Here is a 23,644-nt window from a genome sequence, read left to right on the forward strand (position 1 = left end):
CGCGTAACTACTCACAAAAACCAAATTTTGTTGAGCCGCAGTGATAAGTGTAATCGCGTTTTCTAAATTATAGAAAGCAAAGTGGCTATTACTAACAAATCTCTGATTGCAACTAAGCACCTACCTCTAATCACTAAAAAGTTCATTATTAAAAATTAGTTAGCCAGCTTGCTACTTAATTCGATTCAGTAGTTATCTGATCTCCGCCAACACTGGTAATACTATGCAGGAAAAGCAATATTTTTGCCCTAAATCCATATTTTTGAAAAGAAAAAAAAAGACTGAATATTCCCTGAAACGCCTTGTAAATTATTCTGTTTGAAGACAGAGACTGAAAGACTATTCAAGCATTCGTTTTTACTTGGTGTTGTGCGCCAACTAGAATAAATGCCAGGCTGAAGCAGAGTCAGTAGCAGAAGACCAATGTTTCTCACGACAGGAAAGTTTTTTCTTTATTCCGCTCATTTTAGGAGGGCATTGTTGGCGACCGCCTGCGGATAAAACCCACGTCTAGAATGGCACGCTCTTTGGATGGCGCAGACGCCCACTTGCTGTACACTGCAGAAGAGCCCGTTCGGCACAGCCAAGGTCACAGTGATTATGGTATGATTCATTTAGTACATTGAATCAACATTTGGCTTGTTAAGGCAACATAAAGCTGTACTTTCTTGCCAATGCAATACTTTAACGTCTGAGATTTATAACGTGGCTCACTTGTGACGGGATTACAAGACAGCTACAGAAACACAAAACTAAGCTGCTTCCTCATTTTACAGCAATCTCAGTCCTTAAAATATTGAAGTTTCATTAAGATTAGCGTTTTAAACGGCAAACAATTAAATATATTTTCCTGTGTGATCCTCATCAAGTTTCTTTTTTAAATCCGACGAAGCACAGAACCCATCAAACAAACATATCGCAACTGAGCCGCAATAGAATTTCTAGGTTTCAGAGAAGCATAACAGTTCTGGGCAATAATACTGTTCTTTTTCCCTTTCTATTATTGTTTTCTCGCAAACCTGTGACCTCAACCAGTATTGCTGCCTCGCATAGCAAGTGAACTGAGAGAGAGAGAGAGAGATAATGAGGAAGAGGGAAGGCGGGGATGTTAACCGGAACGGTGTTGTGATTGGCTAACCTACACTGGAGAAAAGGGATGATGGAGAGAGGTAAGCGAGATGGGGCGATGGGCACTGTCACAATTGTTAATTGAACTGAGAGTGCACATGAAGGCAGTTTGCATTTCTCGTTTATGATGGGCTACAATATCTCACAGTTGACCAATTGAAACTGAAAAACCTGTAAAAGTAGGGAAATATTCATGAAAAAAATCTTCCTCTTTCCCACACGAAGCGCAGGTGATAATAACCCCTCCTTGCTCGAGCGGCGATGATGGCGATGCTGTGATCGTGAAAGCGAGAGGAGTAAGCTATCATATCGGTAGCGGGCAAAAGGACGAAAGGTGGGAGGAGGGTAACATGAATGCAAGCGGCTTGATCTGGACAGCGAAATTGATGGGATCCGAACCTAACAAATTTAACAGCTTACTCCAACAGCGCTCATACCACAGGTTTCGGCAACCACTTTAAAAAGATCCTAAAGATAAGGCTTTGTAGAAAAAATGAAAATCTTTACAGGAGGCAACTCAGCAGTGCCGGACGACAGTGACTGTTAAAAACATGCTAGTTAGCTAGGATTTACTAAGCTTAAGAATAAAAATTTTAATTACAAAGTTTCATGGTGATTGACTAACAAAATTTGGTAGCCACGAAGAAGACGATGCCATGCCGTATCAGCTTTTCAAGCGAAACAAATGCGTCATTTACTAAATACCAGCAGCACAACAAAACCTCTTGCTTGTTGACGCAAAACACCGTAACTCAGCGCGTAAGGAGCGTAGAAAATCTGGGCTAAAACCAACCTCTGCTGTTGGCGTGTTGAAAAATACTGCGGTGCCCAATTCGAAACACCTAGGGAGCCGCGATCCACAGCTTTGACTGCGGGTTGGGTTTACTTCGTCGCACTGCCCAGAAAGAAGGCAATTAATCGCGTACTACGCGGCTGTCAATTATGAGAGCCTTGGTAAGCGCAGGGTGCAGTTTCCTTTGTGTCTGCTTCTTTTGATGCAGCTATCCGTCGGGCTAGATAGGAGGCGTCATAATCCGGTCATTTATTCACCAGGTCTAGATACTGTTCGTGTACAATCACTGATTGTTAGTAAGCGCACCAGACAAAGAAGGGTTTCGTTAGCGAAGCAAGGATAGCTTGCGCGGCAGTGGCTGTAAGCTGGTCGAAATATATACCTGTGGTTTGTAGTTCCAGTCTCACAAAAGCATTCACGTTTGCTTTCAAGGCTCTTCTTTTGAGGGTACGCGGGCGACATGGTCATTGTAGTGTCAGGATCTCAAATTACTTTAATAAGCCGGGGTTTGCCTTCGCCCGTGTTGACATCAAGGCTTCAACGTTGCAGCGCAAATGTCATGAGAATGGCCGCTCCATTGCAGTTTCAATACTCCGCCGCCGACAAGGTGTACACTGCGATCGCTTTTGTTAACGCTCAAATGGACGGAAAGCTTACATTCAGACTATATGCTGCCCAATATCCCGACCGTCGTTAGCCCATTAGGCCCACTTTTATATAGATATTCGGTTTCCCTATACGACCATTGGATCTGTCGATGTTAAGAAAAAGAAATGAAAAGCCAGTACTGCCAGTGATTTTGATTTTGACATCCATATCCTTACATACATCCCCGTCAGGCAGGAAGGAAGCGTCATGGAAATTGCTGGGGCATATAGAGCGTGTCGGTTTAAGTGTGAAGGTCACTTGGAGGACACAGCTCTATCCATATCGTGTTTGCCTTCACCAAAAGCTAGACGAAATGAATTTCAGAGACAGCTCAATTTTTGCAACTGATGCCTAATTTATTGCGACGAAGAATTATAATTTCTCCACAGGGTGCTTATGACCGACGGGGCCTTTATTGGCCCGTCTTGTGCGAATACATTTCCAACATTTGGCCGATTAGCTGTGCTGCTGGGGATCGTACGCAAGTGTATGGTGTGGCATTTATAAAGACATCATTATTGGTCTTTGATTCGTTAGCGGAAAACTTAGTGGAAAGAAGTACACTGTCTGCGTTCTAAACATATAGTTTCTTAATTTGCCCCTAGTTGCCACTGGTTGTGTTGAAAAAATGTGGCTCGGGCATGGCAGAGTTGCGCCGTATTTTTCTTCATCGCCTAGGCAAATCATTTATTTATTTGCCAACAATGTATTTGGCGTAGTGAACACAAAGCATTGCATCCTAGGTCACCCAATTTATTACCTTTGCATTTTTTCTTCTGGAGATATATTTAAAAGATGGCGTTTACAAGACAAAGCCAGCCAGCCTCTACGATCTCAAACAACGTGTAAGAACACCACATGAAATCATTTCCAGACCTAATCTTTCCCTTGCTGAGAAACGCCAGTAGATACCTCTTTAATCTGCGCATCGAAACCTAGGTAAACTAATTTGAGCACATAACGTAAAAATTGTTCATTTTCATCCCAAATGATAATCCTTTCGTGGGGGAGGGCTCGAAATGGGCTGCAGCCAAATCAAACATTCAAATATATGAATTTTATTAATTCAAGTTTGTTATACTACTTGTAACTGCTAAAAACTAGTTATTAAAGTTTCCTATTTATAGGATACCACTTCTAGCAACAAATGAGACATGGCTGCTTCCGCACAAGGCAAAAAAAACTGAGGCATCTGGTGGAATGCAACGTCGCGCTACAATTCCAAAAAAGTTTTTAGCCCCGAAGTGATTCTCGTTTATTTTAGCTGTCAAGCTGGTACATCGTAAAATAAACGCTTAAGAGAAATTACCCAATGAATGTGAAGAAATCCGCACCGCTAAAGAGAAATCTGCAAGCCCTCACAGAAGCGTGGCTTTATTCTCCTAACGAATGTAGTGTTATGAGAAACAAAAGAAAAGCTGGCCTCCCAAGTGAACTGCACAAGCAGCGCGCATGGCCAGTTCCTATGAGAGTTCTTAAAATTGACGGCACAGTATTTGGCGATGACTAGAGTTTTATTGTGCCGAGCGAAGAAGCACAAGTTAACGACGGCTGCGATCTAAGCCTATTCACGCACGTAACATGAACATGCTCAGCTAAAGAGAACCACTTAAAGCCACACAACTTTGAGCTGGAGCACTGCGAGATGACGCCGGCCAGCGGCACCCTGCCAAAACGAGGAGGCGCTAGTCGCCATCGCTAAAGCGGAAGCCACTGGAGTCTTGGACTCACGACCCCACCCACAATTCGTTCCGGCCTCCTTTTATAGAAATAAATGTTTATTCTCTCTCTTTCTCTCAACGTCGAGGCTTGGAAATAGCACATCTATTTCGAACTCACCGCCGCAGTCAATGGAACAAGTATGTCCTCACTAGACATTGCGTCTGTGCTACCGACAGTCCTCCTACATTGAGTTTGTGTTCGGTGTAATAGCAAAAGGACGTTTTGCCGCATTGCAGGGTTTTAAAAAATACTTTTCCTTAGTTTTAATAATTGATACAGCACCCTTTGACGCATGGCTACATGCTGCTGTTTGGCTGGAACCGGTAAATATTGTTAAATAGAAAGTTCATTACGAATTTAGGTTGAATACTTTTGGCAATTAATACGTTTTATATGAACACTGCCGTCCGCTGCAGATGATATTGTTTTTCTGTAGACGTTTGCTTTTTGTCGGAGAAGTCTATTTTTAATAAATTTGTAAAATGTTTCCTTAAACAACCTTTATATCCTCCCCTATTGGCTCATGTACAATGTGACAGCGCGGAATTAAAACTGAAAATACGACGACAAACAGACTGTGAGCACGGGTACAGGATGGTAGTTGCTCGTTGAGGAGGAGATATATTTTGATCGCTAAAACATGCACTGCTGAATATCGATTGGAAAAACTGCCAAACGCGTCCTGTCAACTCGCTATGTCAAGGTGACCGGGCTTGTGAACTTCAGAGACGCGGCTGAAAGCCTAATGCTTGTATTCCGTAGGCGCCGGTGCTTTTTCGGCGCAGATTTTATGAGGCGTCCCACGGTCCCAGTGGCAACTATCACTGAAACCTTGGGGAAAATTGGAATGAAAGAGGAGCAGGTTGCAAAATAAGGAGCGAAGGAGCTTCGAAATGCGCGGCGGAGTCGGTTCTTGTTCTCTTCGATGCCACCCCGTGGTGCTCCGTAATGACCGCATAGAAAAAGCGCCATGGAATTATTTGTGACGTAAAAAGAACTGGGAATAACCGAGTGGCCTCAGAATTGAACGTGGTAGCTGGCAGGTGTCCGGATTACCGGTGCTTGCTGGGTACATATAAAATGTCTGTTTAAAGCCGTTTCTGGAGAGTATGAGTTAACAAAAAATATATAAAGTGGATGCCACATTACCAATAACAAAAATGCATTAGTGGATGATGTAGAAAAAAATTAACATGCGTGTGGACGGAGCTAGTTTCAGGAGGAGCGCAGTAATCTAAAACACAACCTCTATAATTACCTTTTTCGCTGTATCCATCCTTCCCATCTCCATGCTATTATATATAGGCAATTTAACGTCGTTATATAAACGGCAGAACAAATGCACAAAATGAGTATCATATGAACACAGAAAAACCTGTGCCTCTATATGGAATCTTAAGACTTGTAGATAAAACAGTCTTGAGAACATGAAGTGCGGATGGTTGGTTCAGCATGACTGTAAATTAGTGCAAAGGATGGGATGTAAAGAAGTTGGACGTCTTGATCTCTTATAGTCCTAATATGGTCACAGATATATTTGTTGTTATAAACACTTTTGCGCCTGCATGCAATTTAAACCGGTTGAGTTCTCTGGGGCAAATTTTGCCTTTCAGACAATCAACTTTCATTTGCTTCTTTCTCAAAGGAATCCCAGCAAACGAAGCATTATTCTCACCAGAGCCAAGAAGTCTAGGCTCGGAACGTGAGTATATGAAACCATGCGGTCGTAGCCTGCGTTTTCTTCAGTCATTTTCACAAACACTTGGCAGGAGTAATCCTGTATTTAGCTAATGTGATATTTCTTCCTCTACTTCTTCTGTGTAGTTCTTCAAAAGAGTTAAATTGTTTTGTCTCAAAACGCTGTCTCACAATGCAGTAGGCGTTCCGAAGCATACTGCCTGGAAGTAACGCGTTAGAATGAAGAATTTCTGGGCTGAGAAAACAAATTATCTCTCTTTGAATTCCTGTGAATGTTTGACATGAATTTTATTACCACAAAATACATCACGAGAGGTAGTGCTTCCTGTTCCGTCTTAGCAATTTCTGTGACCACGTTTTGCTTACTTCGGCTTCAGTTTGATGAGAGATAAAACGGCTGCCAAGTATGACGTTTAACACATAACGCGAGTGCAGCCATATACCAATAAAAAACACACAGATAAACGGCCAGACATGCAATTAGGAAAGTACCCAAATGTATTTCGACTTCGAACCCTATGAAAACTCCTATATTTATCGGAAAATGTTTATACCTTGAAGCTCCCATTGTCTGAATGAAGCGAGGTAGTTTGCTTTTAGGGAACGAACTAATGGGCAAGTAATTTCCAACTGTACACAGGGAAATCTCAAGCTCCTCATTGACATATGTAGCCGCTAGAACGCTCTTTTAATATTTTCACCGTTTTATCAAACACTTTATGACCGCGGGAACTTAGAGAACAGAAAGAATGCTTTTAGAGTACAGCGAGTGAAAGAAAAAAAATGAAAAGTGTGCTTTGATTCAGTGCACAAGATGTGTCGTCTACTACACTAACCATATATTCATATGCGTTCAACACTGATATCAATTTCGGCGCAGAATTAGTCCATGCATTTATAACGACCCGTAAAGGATTCCAATACAGCGCAATCGGTGCCGTGATATTCATTTACAGTGGTGAATACGGCGCGGAGTTAAGAAATGTAGTGAGGAAAACCTGTTCGGCTGCTTAGCAAGAATATTTTCAATCGTGTTTCTGTGCGTATAATTGAGATAATCCACTATAGTTTTGCCGGAAACGTAGTTGGCCTGTTAGCCTGCTTTTGAGGTGCAAAATGGACCCCCGTGTCTATTATTAATCTATCCTCGTTACAGTAAGCATACAACAGGCCTAAGTGTATATATTCAGTATCACGAAACTCAACAAGCTATTAAATATGTTCGCGACCGCCATCGAGCATCCTGTCACGAACTGGTTTCAGTGTATCGTGTTTGGAAAAGCTCCCTGTATTTTAAAAGTCCGCTTAAACAGGGAAGCCTAAATTAAGACCTGTCAGTGTTCATATTATTTGCTCGTCACAAATCTGAATAAAACATCTCATTCAACAGAGATCCCACAGTCTAATCTGAAATGATGTAAGTTGTTGCAGCTGTATGTTTCGTATAAACCCTTTTCCCTAATAATAATGCTGTTTCGGTAATAATAAACATAAATACAAAACAAATGTGCCCCAACACTTGCCAAGCACGGTAACGGTCTGAAAATATATGGTAGTAGAAAACTAGCAAAAAAATTTCACTCAGAAAGGAAAGTGGGAAAAAAGATAAAAACATTTGAGACTATTAGAACCACTGCATTTGGAAGGGTTTTTACACAGTGATGTTTTTTTGTGAAACCGGATAAACAATCATGAAATATTTACTTGGCGAGAGCCTTAGCTAGTGAAAATTAAGAGAGTTAATGTGTTAATAGCAATGATGTCAGGCCAGGATATCGGGCTGTAATCCCGTGCGGGCGGATGAGGATTATTTATGGACCCAGACGGAAGCAGATTAATGGTAGAGAAGCTTGAGTTTTGCTTCCTCCTCTTGCGGCACTGGAGGGAGAATATGTAGGTATGTGTGAAAAAGAAGTAACAGCAGATAATGAATGTCACTTCCCCCCCCCCCCCCCTCACATACACTTGGTCTATCATACCGGCCACATCCCAGTATAGTTTACTCCAGCCACATGCTATCAGTCTACCAGCAAAGCTTTCATATGAAAAGTATGGTGTTGCTAATTGTCAGAACCCGGTGCACAAAACAAACACACTTAGATGCTAATCTATTATTGCAATGTGCAATTAGGGATGATCAACTCAGTGTACTCGCAGGAGTGGTTTCAGACACGGGAGAATCATGAAAGAGGACAGTTATTGCTCGATTTTTTCGAAGCGCACTTTTAGCTGCCAGAACGTCTGATAGATGCAAAGGACTCCAGATTCGAACATAAAACGTTATGCTCAGCCTTTTTTTTCTTTTTCTCCTTTTTTTCAAAGTACCATTGCGTTGACAGAGAGCCTCCTCCCCAAAGGCCTTCACTTCTCACTCTTCTGCATGTAAATAAAGGATTGCTTTCAGATCCTGGCCTCCGTCTTCTTTAGTAGTCGCTATATTGTCTATAACTCACAGTACTGACTGCATTACTTTTTTGGGGGGCCAATGAATGGCCCTGGTATGTTTACATATACATATTCCAAGATATTTTGTTCGACATTTCTGCGCTACTCTGTCTCAGGACGCCGAAACTTTATTGCATTATGAAGAAATTGAAATTTGTTTTGGGGGAAAGGAAACGGCGCCGTAGCTGCCTCAGATATCGGCGGGTACCTGAACCGCGCCGGAAGGGAAGAGATAAAGGAGAGACTAAGATAAGAAAGGAAGAAAGAGGTACCGTAGTGGAAGGCTCCGGAATATTTTCGACCACCTGGGGATCTTTATTGCGCACTGACACCGCACAGTACACGGATGCCTTCTGCGTTTCGCCTCCATCGAAACACGGCCGCCACGGTCATATTCTGAGCCGGGTACTGCGGCTCAGTAGCCGAGCGCCCTAACCACTGAGCCACCGGGGCAGGTATTACATTATGAGCCATAAGTAATTCTCACCTGAGTACTTAATAATGATAGCATGCTCTTGTTGCGAAGTGGCACCCAATTAAACAAGCACACTGATAAACGAATATGCAAATCAAACACTAATGTATATGATTCGGACATTATGCGTACAGGTACCAGTTTCTACATCGGGCGTTTCTTCGCTCTATATGAAAATTAGGAACTGGAAGATTTCTCTATAAAGAACAAAGTTCCAATGGGCACAGAATTATTGAAGTACACAGCGACTCATTCAATCTAGAAGCGAAGCTACAAAAAGTGCGCTCAACAGCGGAAGTGCTCCCGGCAATAACTGAAACACATGCTTTCCGTCTCCGCAGGAAGGCGTCTGCCTGAAGAAATACACCCTGAACTTCACATTGTGGTAGACTACCAGTTCTGTCTTGAGCTGGCCTTCGATGAAAAGAAAATTTCTAAGTACCTGGCCATTATGACTAATTCGGTATGCTACAGCTTTGGTCTATTACATTTCAACAGCGGGAATACTATACCTGGTAACGTAGTCCCCGAACCACCAAAGCTCGAGCTTAACCGGATTATGTGTATTTCACCATTATCGCGCGAATCAGAGCTCTATCCAGGACGATAGCGGAAAGGCCATGTAATGATATCTGCGCTCTCGTACCAAAATCTCCATTCACAAATGTACAGCATGAATTGCAGTCCAGAGCGCTGATTTTAGGCAGTACAGTGCTTGTGACGTGAAATCATATTTCAACCAATAGATCTTCAAGGCTTCACAGTATTACACATTATGGCTGCTTATAAAAATTGGGAAGCTTCCGGTGCAACGCCCCCAACTGAATGGTAGTGAAGCGTCCCGTGTTAATTTCGACCACCTGGGGTGTATTGACATGTGCTCGCATTACACAGCTCACGGGAGTTTTTATATTTCCCCTTCATAGAAATATCGCAGCTGCGGCCAGGATAGAGCCCGTGACATCAGATCAGCAGCCGAACGCGAGAGCCACTCTGCCAGATTGGCCGGGTGACTGCACTCACATAAAATCAGTAGCGAGTGGGGCTGGTCCGGTCCTGTGAGTTCTACTTTTGTTGTCGTTCGTCGAGTCGTTTTGATTACATGTTCAAGACTACGCTAAAGTCGGCTTATAAGAAAGGTATTCTCAGCTTCCTGAGCATATGCAGCAGATGTTGGAAGAAGAACGTGATATACCGAGGTAAGTAAAATGTGTTAAATGAGGAAGAGTGGCCACCACCAAGATTGAACGCAAATAGTGGTATGCAACAGCTTAGATTAAGGAGTTAGCCTTTAAGACATGAGGAAATATCTTCAGAGTAAAAAAATAAGCATTTTTCTCCGCTTTTTTTTGCGGCCACTGGTTGACATCCGGGGAGATACGCAAGACAATGTCAGTAATAGACACGTCAGCGATACATGTGCGACATGCGCCCCAGGAAAGCGTATCTAGCCCAATATGAGAACGGTGTCTATATTTGCTTTTCTAGTGAAAATTCTTCATGTCACATGGTTTGCTGTTCAGCCGTGAAGTGTAGATCTTATGAAATCTCACAAACCCACATTCACTGCGGGATGAAGACTCTTCTTCTTGTGTTTCACGAAATTTAATCATTAACACTAGATCAAGAGATTTGCGACAGGACTTGAAAGTGAAACATGGTTTTAGCGTTGCACACATAAGACCATTTTTACCCTCTTTTATTTGATTGTCTGGAGAAGTGTGTTGTTTGCTCGAAAATTTTGTCGTTGCATTGAGCCAATCGACAATAACCGTCATTCTGACTGACCTTGTTTCATTTGAGCACACTGATCTACTCGGAGTGGATAGGCAAAAAACACTAATTTTTTCATAAACAAGCAGAGAAAATTTCACAACTGCACATTTCATACAGATCTTCCGGCAGTGGGCAAGAAGAACGAAAATTGTAGTCACGCCTGAAGAACCGCTTTGTCATCACATACAAGCTTCTTTGCTGCGATCAAAGCCTTAAGCTGGATCTTGATATTAACAGTTTCTGGGCATGAGGCGTAACGTACATATATCACGCGTAAGTAAAAACTAGCGTATATTCTTTCTTCTGCACATGGTCTCCCTATATAAAAGCGCTCCGCGAATTTTGCCAAAGTGGCCCTAAAACTTACCTTTATTGGCGTTAACGGGGAGGCCAGCATTTCTTTCAGTGGCAGTTGGAGCTAGGCACAGTCTTGGTCAAAATCCTTCGGGCCAAAGACTATACCATCGACCCGCATTATGGTGTCATGACGGCATTATTAAAGACCACAGGGCTTTGGAAAGCTAAAAGATAGTTTCCTCCTGCTGCCGAGAAGCTTGCTGCTTAGCGTGTTTCTTGAATGGTCCTTTACAAAGGGAATTAAAAGAACATTCATACTACTACACGCGAACGCTGTGGTCCAAAGAGTTTTCACCTGAAACGTTCATCTAAACTGCGGCTTGAAAAATATCTTAACATGCATGAGCCCTCTTATCGAAACTTGTTTGTTTACTTCTCAAGCATGGAAACTCTGTTTTCACTCGATGAATGGCGGGAGATGTTGTGAAGGGCCCTAGAGTAAATGGTTTTAGCACTCCCAATGGTTGTGCGATGAACTGTACGAATTTTACTTCGGGATCTCGAATCACGGTAGGTTTTATTAACTTCAAGCAATGCACTGTGACAGGCAGTGATAGCTGGCGTAGTCACGGGACAAACTGCTTGGCCAGTTGGTTGCACATACCAAATGTTTCCCGGCGCACAAAGAAAGGGCGAAGAGTGGCAGGAAACACAGCGTATTGCGCCTACTTGTTCGTTCTGAGAAAATTCGTGTGGTGCTTTGTGATGTATTTTGTTTCAGCCTTCATCTCTTCCTTGTGTGCAGAAAATCGTTTGGTAGTCACAGAGATTTGATTATGTGTGCTTAACTGACCACGACGCCAGCTGCAGCTAGTTGTCTGTTGCCCATGAACACAGCCGCTTAGCTTCAGCACAGGACTGTTTCTATGAGATGTATGAGGTGTCCTACTGCAAAGTGGTTTGCGTTTTTGAGCAAAATGAAATAACACCTACAATTTTACTTCACGGTTCCTAGAGACCAAGTGAAGTACACCCGTGAAAGCACTTAAAGCGCACTTAATGGCTTAAGAGTATATATATTTGTTTAACAGTGTGCGCTGCATACCTTCTACTCAATGGCTAACAATTATACAGGGTAACGCTTAAGGGTATTCCAAACCTAAAGTTAAATCTGTAGATGGGCCATTATTTCCGACAAAAATTTCACCAGAAATTATGCAAGGCGTGTTACTCACTCACTACAAAAATGAAATATTTCAAAGAGATGCTGTTTTCAAGACCAGCTGTTCCGAGAAATACTGAACAACAGCCTCTGTATCGGCAATGCAGATCTACAACAAAAATGATGCAAATGTTTGCTAATATTTCTGGAGCTTATGAGTCGATCACTTTCTACAGTTCACTCAGCCAAAGTTTCTCTTAGTTTTCAGGAGTAAAGCATAGAAAAGATATTCATGTATGATATAATTACCGTTTATGCTTAGGTATCTGAAACGAAGAAAAGGTGCTCTACCTTCAAAAACATGTCGTTAAAGGGCACTTCACACTCCATTTTCTTGAAGAGAGCTGTAAAGCAGCTATCGCACTAGCGTAAGACCACTATGACGAGAATCTTTGCACTGATCAGTGGTGAAATTTCAATTGTCATTGCGTTACCTGACTAACAGTGTTCAGGTGTTGCTTCTATGTCATGTGCCAGGCTAACCTTCGGTTCCGCAGCATGGTCCAGCCCAGAGTGCAGTTACGGATCGTCGGAATCACCGTAACTAAAGATGTAAGTGAACTTCTTCATGAACTATATTTCGGACTTACGGCAAAGTGCTACTATGAGAAATTTAGGAAGCATGAGCAGCGTGAAGAGAAGAAACCAAGATGCTACTTAGCGTGTGTATAAACAATTGTTATTATACATGCTGTGCCATGAGTGACTGTTCTACCATGTCTATCTTTAAAAGGTTAAAAAGAACAATTTGGCCTTGAAATTTGCGGTATGAAAAGGTAGACAATAGTGGCAAGAAGAAAAAGTGATTATTTTGCAAGGCCGTTTTGATTCTGTCGGGAGTTACTTGTGCCCCGCCACACTTCCTTGCCTAATTTTGCTCATTGTAGTTCGTTATATTTGGGAATTCAAAGATATGCTTTCTTACTCTCTCTTTTACATACTTAGAATATACTGATCTCCTAATGCTGCATTTTATTATACGCGAGCGAGATCAACGCAGTCAAGGAATAAGAACTGCCAATTATTTCCAATTATTTGTTTTAGTCATTGAAAATTTCCTTTTTTAAACGTTTTCACACCTCACAAGTGTATTGCTACCTGAGGCTCCAGATCAGTAACTATTATAAGACGTACGATTTCATAAAGTGAATTGCATGTTTACTAGAGGGCAGAAAGTTTGCTGAAGGCCGTTATGGTTGTGATAGAGAAGACCGCATTTGAAACGAGCTACGTAGTCAGTGGATAACAACCGTTTATTACTTACTATAATAAGCTGTTCATAACTCATACTTCCTTGTTTACAGGTTTCACTTCATATTTCATCCCTCTGCTTATTTTGATCCGCCGCGGTGGCTCAGTGATTACGGAGCTCGGCTGCTTACCCGAAAGACGGGGGTTCGAACCTAGCGGCGACGGTCGCATTTCGATGGAGGCGAATGTTACTCGTGTACTCTGCGATGTCAGTGCACGTTAATAAACAGCTGGCGGTCGAAATTTCCGGAGCCCTTCACTACGGCGTCCCTCACAGCCTGAGTCGCTTTGGGACGTTAAACCACCTCAGCCAAAATCAAATATGCATCTTTAACGTGCAGAGTGCAACGTTTGTTTCGAAATACATACAGTAGCTTAAGCTAACACAAATTTCAAGGTAAGGAAGAATGAGGTTTAGCTGCGTTTTCAAGGCTATTTCGATCGTCATTAAATTCAGTAAATTAAATTTTGCTTTTCGTAAATACGTTACTAGCCTGCAATATATGCGATCGTCTTTGTGTATTAAAAAAAACAAAACCTTCATGGGGGCAACTTTTCTTGAGAACAGTGAAGATGTAGGGGTAAGGTGTCTGCTCGAATATGGTTGTATTCATATTTATTGGGCACAACATGCAATATTGTTGCAGGATTTAAGTAACCAATTCAATTCTCTAAAAGTCGAATGCTTTGAAAACCAAGTGATAGCTACAGATTCACTTCCTGAGCCAGATTCCAACTTCTTCAAAGTGCTAAAACTCTTCGTGTGGTGGCCAAGAGAAAAAAGTAGTAGTTATCACAATAAAGAAAAAGATACAATGATTTGTTAATACGAAATGAAATTAGCGCTAAATACCATACTATTAGCGGTAAATAACATACTCCAGGTGTATACCAGAAGAAGTGCTGTGAGAAAGCGATGAATAAAATAGTACCCTGACGCGGCGCAGCACTTGGCTGGCCACACTTTACCTCCATCGATGTGAAGCCGCGAAAGCACAGAACTTAAGTTTGGAACTTGGGCTGGTAGCGCGATCTACGTGCGGCCGAGGAACGAAAGAAAGACGATACGTGCTAGCAGCGGAGGTCAAGACAGACTGACGTTATTTATAAAAAGGAAAACGCAACCAAAAAGAGTCATAGGAAGGAAGAGATGGACCTTCCCGGTAATGTATGGTCCAGTGAGCCGGCCATGACAGGCGCGTGCTTTTTTTTTTAGTTTTCGTTAATAGCACGAAAAATCTATCAATAGCTACATTATTTCAGGCAGGAAACAGGCCAGAAGGACCCTCCCTAGAGTGCGGAGAAATGGCTTCAAGACCCGATATTGGCGCTCATATGCCGCTGTCACTGAGGCTTAACTGCGTGGCGGTGCACAACCACTGTCGTTGCAGTGTCGATTGCTAAAAGTTGAAACCCTAATATTTTTAAGAAGGCGTGTCGGAAGGTCGGCTGTAGCTGCTGCAGCAAGTTTACGGGCTCTCAATGGGATATCCAGATGTTGGCTTGGTGTTTTTCTCTTCATCGAAAAGTTCTCTGACGAGTCTGACCGCCCAAGAGTGGAGCATTTCTGCTGCGCTGAAGCCTCGGTCCTCTTTTAAGATCAAGCGCAGAACTGAGAGCACAAAGAGACCCTTTGTTCCTAATGATACAGCTCGAGTTCTGCAGGGAGCTGAACTCTGGCCTCCTTTCGCTGCAGTCGGTCCACCCTGCGGCTTCTTGACACGTTTTTTGCCGTAGTGTGTTATAGGCGTGACTCTGGTGTCCTTGAAAGGGTGCAGAAAACAGTCCCGCGGAATTGCTTTCCAGGATAACTTTTCGGCCACAGTGGACACCCAGTGCGCGAAACTCTCCTCACCGTAGGTTCTTGTTCCACGGCTTCAACGGGGATATTCGTGACAGGATTTGCTTGTGGCTACCGGTAGTATCTTTCTACGCACGTGAACATTTATGTGAAGCCTTAAAACTGGGCCAAGGGCCCTAGTGGGTCCTCGTGGGTATGTTCGCAACGGTGTTCAGGGCGTCGAAATCTTTGACGAGCCGTCCGGCTGTGGCAAATGAGCTTCACGGACGTTCAATTCTGGCGCATTTGCGCCGAGCTCAGAACATAAGCCTTATCCTAGTCTTAAAGGAAGCGCTCAGTGATGAATCGCTCGTTGTCGCGGATGCCAGGTTAGCTGATGCCGTGCAGTGAATCAGAATGTACTCCTTGAAAATTCAGTGGGACGAAAGGTTGCAGATTTGATTTCGATGTTTCAAGCAACACCGTTTGGTCGAAAAACGCGCTGGTCGAAAAAAATGGCAGAAACAATCTCGTGTGTTATATACAAGGTCATTTCGGAACTAGGCTTTTTGTTCCTGTATTTGGAATATATTGCCGCCATCCTTTGTAGTGTTCTTTCCTTCTAAAAATCTGCCGCCACGCCGCTTTATCACTTTCTGCAGTGAAGACGCGATCAGAATTATCTAGATTGATCGCAGCCAGGCGGAGCCGATTAAACCTCGTTCCAGAATTTTCTAGGTACTTTGCATACAATATCTCGAAAGTTCGCTGTCAGCATCAAATTGAGCACTGCCGCAGCAGGGGACATACTGTTCGACGACCGCTGAACACGCTTGTCGCTACGCCACCCCGAGTGCTTCATTCAGTTCATTGTGGGCGCAAGTCCATCCAAATAAAAGTTTTGTTTAGAAGCCATCTTCGCTGTCTTTCCGCTCTCCGGATAGCAGTCACCACCACGTGACAATATCTGGGTATCGAGCACTAAACCGGACGAGGGCGACCAACTCCTCCTCGAGGGCCTCGAAGAGCACGGTTGAAGCCCAAAATTGCATGTTTGTAGAAGAAATCATCAGGGTCCTAAGTCACTGCGTCATTTTTCAATGTATTATGACACTGCATTCGCAATCGAGGTTCTTTTCACCCAAACTCCCTACCGGAATATTCAACAGTTCCGAACATCATAAATTTCTACCGGCGATATATCCCTTCCTCTTCGAATTTCCCCGATCGCTGACTGACCCACTCCGCGGTGCCTAAAAAAAACATGCACGCCCAAATATTTATTTAAAAACCTCCGCAGCGCCAAAAAAGGCATTACTGCAGGGGGGATATAATACGTATCAAAATTTTGAAGTGCGTTTCTCGGACCATGATACTTTCAAAGAACTCATGTAACAGCAATGATACAGAAGAAAAACTCATGCACGAGCACAGAGTTATTAACGGAATGTTGATATGCATTCTATTGAAGAAAAAATGCACGAAACTCCCATTGAAGCATGGTCTCTTTCTTCACCCCTAGCTGGTCGTTGCCGTTACACTCCATCCTAGAATTAAATGGCAGCGCTACCAAACCACTACTTCCTCAGCCAATGAGAGCTGCACATTCAACGTGTTCCTCCGCCTAGTCGTCTGCATCTCGTTTGCTCGCGGCATACAGAGATATGGTTAAGAAGTGCATGAATCGACGCTTTCTGCGTACTAAAAGCGTATGCACGCTCACGTATAGGATAAACGGAAGTTTTTTTGCGGGTAGTTAGGCCATTCGTCAAATTTGCTCTCAGTTCAGCATATGCAATTCAATTAGCAAAGATACATAATGGTGGTTAGGCGCCGGTTTGCGTGCCTCGCCTTTTTCCTGGTCTGTGTGTGTTTGCGCTGTTTAATCATCATTATGTATCACCACCAACAAGCCCAATCTGCAGTTCTTGTATAGCAAGGATATTCGGCATAGCGGCTTTAGCTGGTTGTTACAATGAGAAGTGATTTTCTGAACAAACCGAAGCTGCTCATCAGGAGCACAAGCCGCAGAATCGCCTCTCTGAATAAATATAAAACAAGCATATCGCTCGTATGTTTCGTTATAGGCGAGATGAGGCGAAGCAAAAGCTCTATGCCCCATTTATGACCAGTGAGCGTATTGAAAGTGGCAGTAACATAGACGAATTTCGTCCGAGGCGAGGGGTCATGAATCCAATGGCACCGCTATTCTGGAAGTATGATTTAGAGCACGCAATAATCACGCACGCTAAGCTCGGGAAATAGCGTACATCAAAGCTAAGAAATACCGCTTAGAGCGTTCACGCTTTAAAACACGCTATCCAAAAGGCCCTAATGTCTATTTTATGCTGGCACTACACTCCACAGCGTCAGAACGTTGCCTCTGCGCTCATGGCAGCTTTGGTAGCGCTGCAAGTAACTACAAACGAGACTACACGACAAATGAAAAGCGCATGAAGCCTCTGCTTTGTCTGAAGATGCCCGCACCTCAAAGTTTTTGCGATATCAAGTGCCAGGTCTTCAGATTACTTCGGAATTTTTCAAGATGATAGGCTTCGCCCGTACGCGTCGTTTCACGTCAGAGAGAGTGGGAGGTGCAAACAGGCTAATGTTTTTGGTCTGAAAGAGGTGACAAAAAATAATTCGTCCTATTTAATGGCATTGAAAAGCTTTCTTTTTCAGCTTTTTACAGAGTATATAGAATGACGCCATTGCCAGAAAAACATAAATCACGGCGGTAGCGCTCTATCGGCAGCCGCCTGTTCTTCGCCGTATGAATGCAGCACGGCTACGGTGCCATGGCGTCCTGCCGTATTGGTACCAGCCGTCCGATGTTCGCTGTGAAAGTTCGCTCCCTGTAGGCTGCCGTTCACGCGCGCAATCTTGGAAATCTCTGAGCTGTGTCTGTATTTTGGAAGCCTGCTTGACCTGAAAAAAAAAAACTAAAATCTAATACTTTGTGGCCGAAAGTGCGTTTGGAACCCGGGGCGGCGCGAACAGATTATTTTTGCTGGCTAAAAGATGGTTGGTTGGTCTCACGAAAATATGGCGCATATCCACCACGGGGGAGCGGTCAAACCGCAGACGGTGAACTGCAAGAAACAGAAGCGTTTTGGGAAAAAAGCAATATAATATTATTAGGTTATTGCCTGAGGGATTGCACATAGGAACAATAGGAGTGGTACTACACAATCGTCGCGTTTTTTGCTTTATTAGCTGAAGTTTATATACCCTGACAAAACATTAAAAAAACATCAAAAGAAGGTTTAGACGAAAATAAGAACTTTTGCCAATAACAACCAACCAGCAGGACTGGCTTCAGGACCGTCGAGCATCCCGTGTCCGAAAATACCATTCCCCCACTGTGGTTTAGATTTGGTTATAATGCGCAACTTCCACCAGTGCGCAGTGAATCGGAACACCAAACACAATTTTTTCTCCAACACTGTAAAGTGCTGCATTCATTTAGCTGGTAGTAACGGATAATTTGAATCAAAGTCGCTATTTGTTTTCTTCCAGGTTAGCGACGAGCCTTACATCGTCCATCTGGAGGGTTATAATCATACTAAAAATATTCTCTACGAAGAAACAGTTCAGAAATTCAACGCATTTGTTCTCAACCATACGTACTTTGCGGACGCCGACATTGTATTCCTTCTCACAGGGCAAGTGAAATTATGCGCAGCCTTTCAACTAAGCTTTAATTATATCTATATTGCTTCAGGTTGGTCACTTAGCAACGCGGACTCTAGGAAGTAAATGCAGTGGGATGTAATGTAGGTAAGCGCTCTGAAATAAAAGCGTTCAGCTGACATTGTGTTTCATCTCTTCTTCGCACGCCCGTCGTATTTTTGCAAAAAATCAGGCTACTAGCAGGGTGTTCAATTTCGGCAGAACTAGTGTCATAAGCCAAAAGTGCTGCATTCATTATAGCTTGTAGTCTGGAAAGTCGTCTTCCAGTTGCATCAGACTATCAGCCGAAATATGAATGCCTCTTGATTGAATGGAAAATATGCCGTTAGGCTCACCTCTATTGGAGAAGTAAATGACGTCATTGAAAGATGTAGACCCTAGTTTTCCTCGCTTACTTTGCGTTCAATCTTTACATTTATTGCATGGCTGACCTCCTTATCTCTTCCTTGCTTTCTAAACTCTATGTACAGCAACAACAGGTTAATTTTTCCTATCTAGACGAGCACTTGGCTATTTATTTCAGTAGCATTCTCTGAGGCCAGGATAGTGCATGTTTTCAAGCTGGAATACATTTGTAGCGCCAAACATAAAAGGGACAGGAAAGGAATTTAATAGGCGTTTTAAGTGTTGCGCTACAAGTATTCCGCCCTGGTCATCCATGAAGCCTCTATCTTAGTCTTATGAAACCCTTAGATATACACAACAGGCTTTTATCGTAAACGATTTTATCTTCCCAGTTGGCTTATATTTTTAAGAGAAAATGGTACTGAAAGGTATTACAGTCCATAGCGTCATAACTTTACAAAATAAAGCCAGCGCTGTCAACCACAAAACGCGAGAAAGGCTTAATGCAGTAACGGCCAGGTAGGTACATATGAGGGCTACTATTGGCTAAGTGCATACGGCTCATGAAAGCTTATGTTGTGTTTTACAGATGTACGCTGCGTCTTTTTAGCCCTGAGGAGGACGGAAGGGTAGAAAACTAAGTGCAAAAACAATCCGTGGAGGCTTTCGGAGCTTGACAGAGGGTCATATTAAGATAGTCACTGAAAGCAATTTAGCTGTTTGTCCGCAGCGTGAAGACCATTGGTCTCTCACCGCTTCGCTGGCTAAGTGATCCGTGATGGGTTTGAAATTCAATACGATATACTGAGGATACTAGTCTGCGACATTTAAAGTATCTGCAGGTTACTGACCCTCGAAGAAATGGCAGGTCTTACTCTGTCCGCTGCCTGTTTTATCTTTACACCATGAAACCTTATTCCTTGAAAATCTTTTTGCATTGAACTGCAAAGAGAAAGGCTGGACGAAAACTTATGGCTTCACAGAATGAGAAACATCATACTATTGGCACAATGAAAGTCTTTAAGACTGTAGAGGAACGTCTGAAGAGCTTCAGGAGCGGAGTGTAGAGTAGCTAAATTGCGGGCCCCTATTGGCTGTGTTATGGCAACCAGTTTACAGGAAATGAAAACACTGGCAAGAAAATTCAACGAAAAACAGGCACGTCCTCTTCGAAATAATTGCCATACCCTACAAGAGTTATTTATTAGCTCATGTAATTGTTACCAGACCAACTATGCCTTTTTCACGGTAGCTGACGCGTGACGATAGAAGTCATATGTTTCTACGCCTCAGGAAAATGTGCCGGCTCTTAAATGATAGCATCCTGACGAGTTCTCCAGTCCTGAGCCAAAAAGCGTCGATTTCAGCGACGTTTAAACGATCTCTTAAGGAGGCTGTCAAAAACAGTACGGTATTCCTGGGATGTTCATGACTGGCGCTTCATGAATATGCTCTAGCAAATTTTTTTTTAAATAGGTTTTGTTGAGGTTGTGCTATTTGAATTGAAAATGTTCCTTTCAGCGACGGCGCGTCTTTCCATCTCCGCTCATCACTGTTTGCATGCTCAAAGAATGGCGTGCCTCTGCCGGCACGCGCCGATTCCCCGGGGTACAGTCAACTTTCTGACTCACCGGAGCGACGCTCCTGACTGGCGGCCGCCATGGTAGCTGCGTGACGCCTGAAAGAATATAAACCAATAGCCATCTCTGCACAGAAGGGCGCACTAGTGTGCGACGGAGAAGAGCACGAGCATGAAAAAGTCGCCGGAAAGGGCTCGCCAACTGTCGCGCGCGATTGTGGGTTCTCTGCTGCGTGTAGAAGTGCACTACTTGGCTCAGGTGTTGATGAAGAGAGTACGAAGTTATTGAGCGGGTTATGTGCTCTCCTTATAACGTGTTTCAGAGCGCCTTTAAGCACCCTACTGAATATGATTTTTATATTTGCAGTCGCGCTGAAGCGTCTTCTAAGGCAGTTGCGATTTGAAATGCGCTGGCGCTACCTGTTGGAGAGGATGGTTTGTATGCTTCCTAAAGGTGGCACCTCCTAACTTTGCGAAAACAAAATCGGCAGTGTTTCCCTCTCTATACGGGCCAGTGCAAAAATGGAAGCAAGCTTAAATCAGTTTTTAAGATTTCAGCATTTGACGTGTTTTAAATACTCCGTGTTCACGTTGATGTGCATGTGATATGCACAAACAGGTTAATGGAAGTACCGGAAAATTGCCACTGCCACATGGTGCACCTCAGCATAATTTATTAGCATTTTTATTTGGGTCTAGCATATTGCATGAGAGACTCCGATCATGACGCCTCGTAGAAGCATGTGAAACATTTCTACTCCTATAATATAGCATTTGTTTGTGCGGGCTTAAACAAATTTTGAACAAATTTACAAGGTGCGGCTAAAACGACAGTTCATTTTCCAGAAGAAATATGTCGCGGTGGAAAGACGGGACGCTTCACCATAGAACAGGAGGTAAGCGTGATTTCTTTGGTATGCTTTGTCTTCTAAATAGGCATTCGGATTAAGGGTGCCAGAAAGGTTTGCTGTGTCCAAAAACGCTTTGAGAATACAAACATTTGTTCCTAATATTCCTTAAGCAATATACTATACATATTTAAAGGACAGAGTACTAGATTTCCAGCAGATGTTTCTTTTTTGTGCCTATCACGCATACAAATGCTTTGGCTCTTCCAACTTGTGAACGGTTATTGAGTATGTCTGCTGTATTGGCAAACCCGCCTCAGCCTCCTGAGAGGCTACTGCAGAATGCTGAATTATGTAAATAGGATACCTCAATACATCTACTGTGTAATGATTTTGCGAGGTGTGAGTTTTTAATAAATTTGGGGCACTATCTGAATTTCCAGCCAGCTAAATTTTAAGAAACAGAACTTGAAAGGTAACACTATGCAGGCCAAACACCTTGGATTTGAATGTGGACAGTTTATTTTAACGACGAATGATGTTGCTTCTAACGCGAGAAAGACTGGATTACAGGAATTTGTAAAGTTTATTTTCATGTTTACTGAACTTCTGGGGATCTTTCTTGAATTCTTGAAATATGTGTGCTTCAGTTTGTAGATATTTAAAGTGTGCCTGAAAGCCACCGTACATTATTCTGGTCTTTTGTGGAAGTCGCTGGACTACGCTCTTTCTGCATTTCAGTTTTTTCCTGTACATCGGGCCGAAGCGAAACTTGGGGTACAGGACGTTGTAGTTGAGTACCTGGGATTCGTTCACACAACGTGGGCCTTTTTGACGTGCGTTGACATCGCACTGCACGCGGGCGTTTTAAAGCGGCAGCATCAGAGCGGTCGTTTGGAGGAAAAGCTGTAAGCATCGTCACACTAATTCAGGATTAGCCGAGAGGGTTCTAATGTCAAATTGTACCTTCAAAAGGAGAGTCAGTAAAACTCCAGTAAAATCCTTACTCAGAGGCGATAGCCGAAATGTCATTACATGAGAGGATGTAAATTAAGTTAGTTACGTTACGCTGAAAATAAAATTCGGGTAGTAAGTTCGCAACAAAACCCATTACGCTGTGTTGTGATTTAAATAGGCTTCACTAGGCCGCTGAGGCACGCTCATCCGACTTGGTTATGGAAAGACCTTGCGTGTCTTGTGGTGTCTCACGTGGCCCAGTACGCCTACTAATGTAGGCCTACATATGTAATGAGTACGTGTAGTTAGATATGGGCAATAATTAAAGAGACAGTTGGAAATAATCATTAATGTGGACGCGTCAAACACTTAGGGTGGAGTAAGGTGTCTCTAATTTTTGAACGTCGTATCCAAGAAAATATTGCCACCGCGGCCGAGGTAGAACTGGAGAACTACGGATAAGCTACAGAATGAAAAAGCGGCTCATGCAGCGTGGCGCATCAAATTTAAAAGAATTAGTGTGTGTGTTTGCAGAAATACTTTGTGAGGTCTTCTGTATGCGTAGTTTGTTTAATATGACAACTTACCTATTGTTCTGCGCATTCAGACCTTTAATGTGTATTTTAAAAGCCTAGCATCTCTCTGGTTCATTCTCGGAATTTGTTTTTTACTCGATCTCGACATTCTCTTTCATAAACCGAGGAAAGAAAGCACATTGTTTCTACGCTTGTTTACATTGTTAGTGATGGTCAACAGCCAAGCCTAATTTCCACAGTTCGGATCATCAGATATTTCTTTTATAGGATTCGCCTATCTTGGAGGAGTGTGCACCAAGTGGAAAGTGGGTATGTCAGAAGAGAGAGCTCAGAGCTTCTACGGTGTCTACGTGTACGCCCACGAACTCGCGCACAGGTGAGCTGAGGAGAATTCACTCCTGCTATACTAATTTGCGGGGATTAGCGTTCCAATGTCTTTAATTTTGTCGCC

General features: G+C 43.0%; 1 protein-coding gene across 3 annotated transcripts in view; it reads left to right on the plus strand.

Annotated features, from left to right (window-relative positions):
• LOC144104993 (venom metalloproteinase BumaMPs1-like) overlaps positions 1–23,644 on the plus strand; it is a 35,408-nt gene that overhangs the window by 5,515 nt on the left and 6,249 nt on the right. For 2 of the 3 annotated variants that reach the window (XM_077638216.1, XM_077638215.1), the window contains exons 5-11: positions 471–603; positions 5,937–5,993; positions 9,251–9,372; positions 12,682–12,756; positions 18,755–18,900; positions 21,699–21,748; positions 23,461–23,569. In XM_077638216.1, the coding sequence (XP_077494342.1) occupies positions 471–603; positions 5,937–5,993; positions 9,251–9,372; positions 12,682–12,756; positions 18,755–18,900; positions 21,699–21,748; positions 23,461–23,569 (692 nt within the window). The remainder of the gene's footprint in view (positions 1–470; positions 604–5,936; positions 5,994–9,250; positions 9,373–12,681; positions 12,757–18,754; positions 18,901–21,698; positions 21,749–23,460; positions 23,570–23,644) is intronic. The other variant, XM_077638217.1, reaches the window with a different exon arrangement.

This window comes from Amblyomma americanum, chromosome 9, assembly GCF_052857255.1.
Source record: "Amblyomma americanum isolate KBUSLIRL-KWMA chromosome 9, ASM5285725v1, whole genome shotgun sequence".
NCBI classification, from domain to species: Eukaryota; Metazoa; Arthropoda; class Arachnida; order Ixodida; family Ixodidae; genus Amblyomma; species Amblyomma americanum.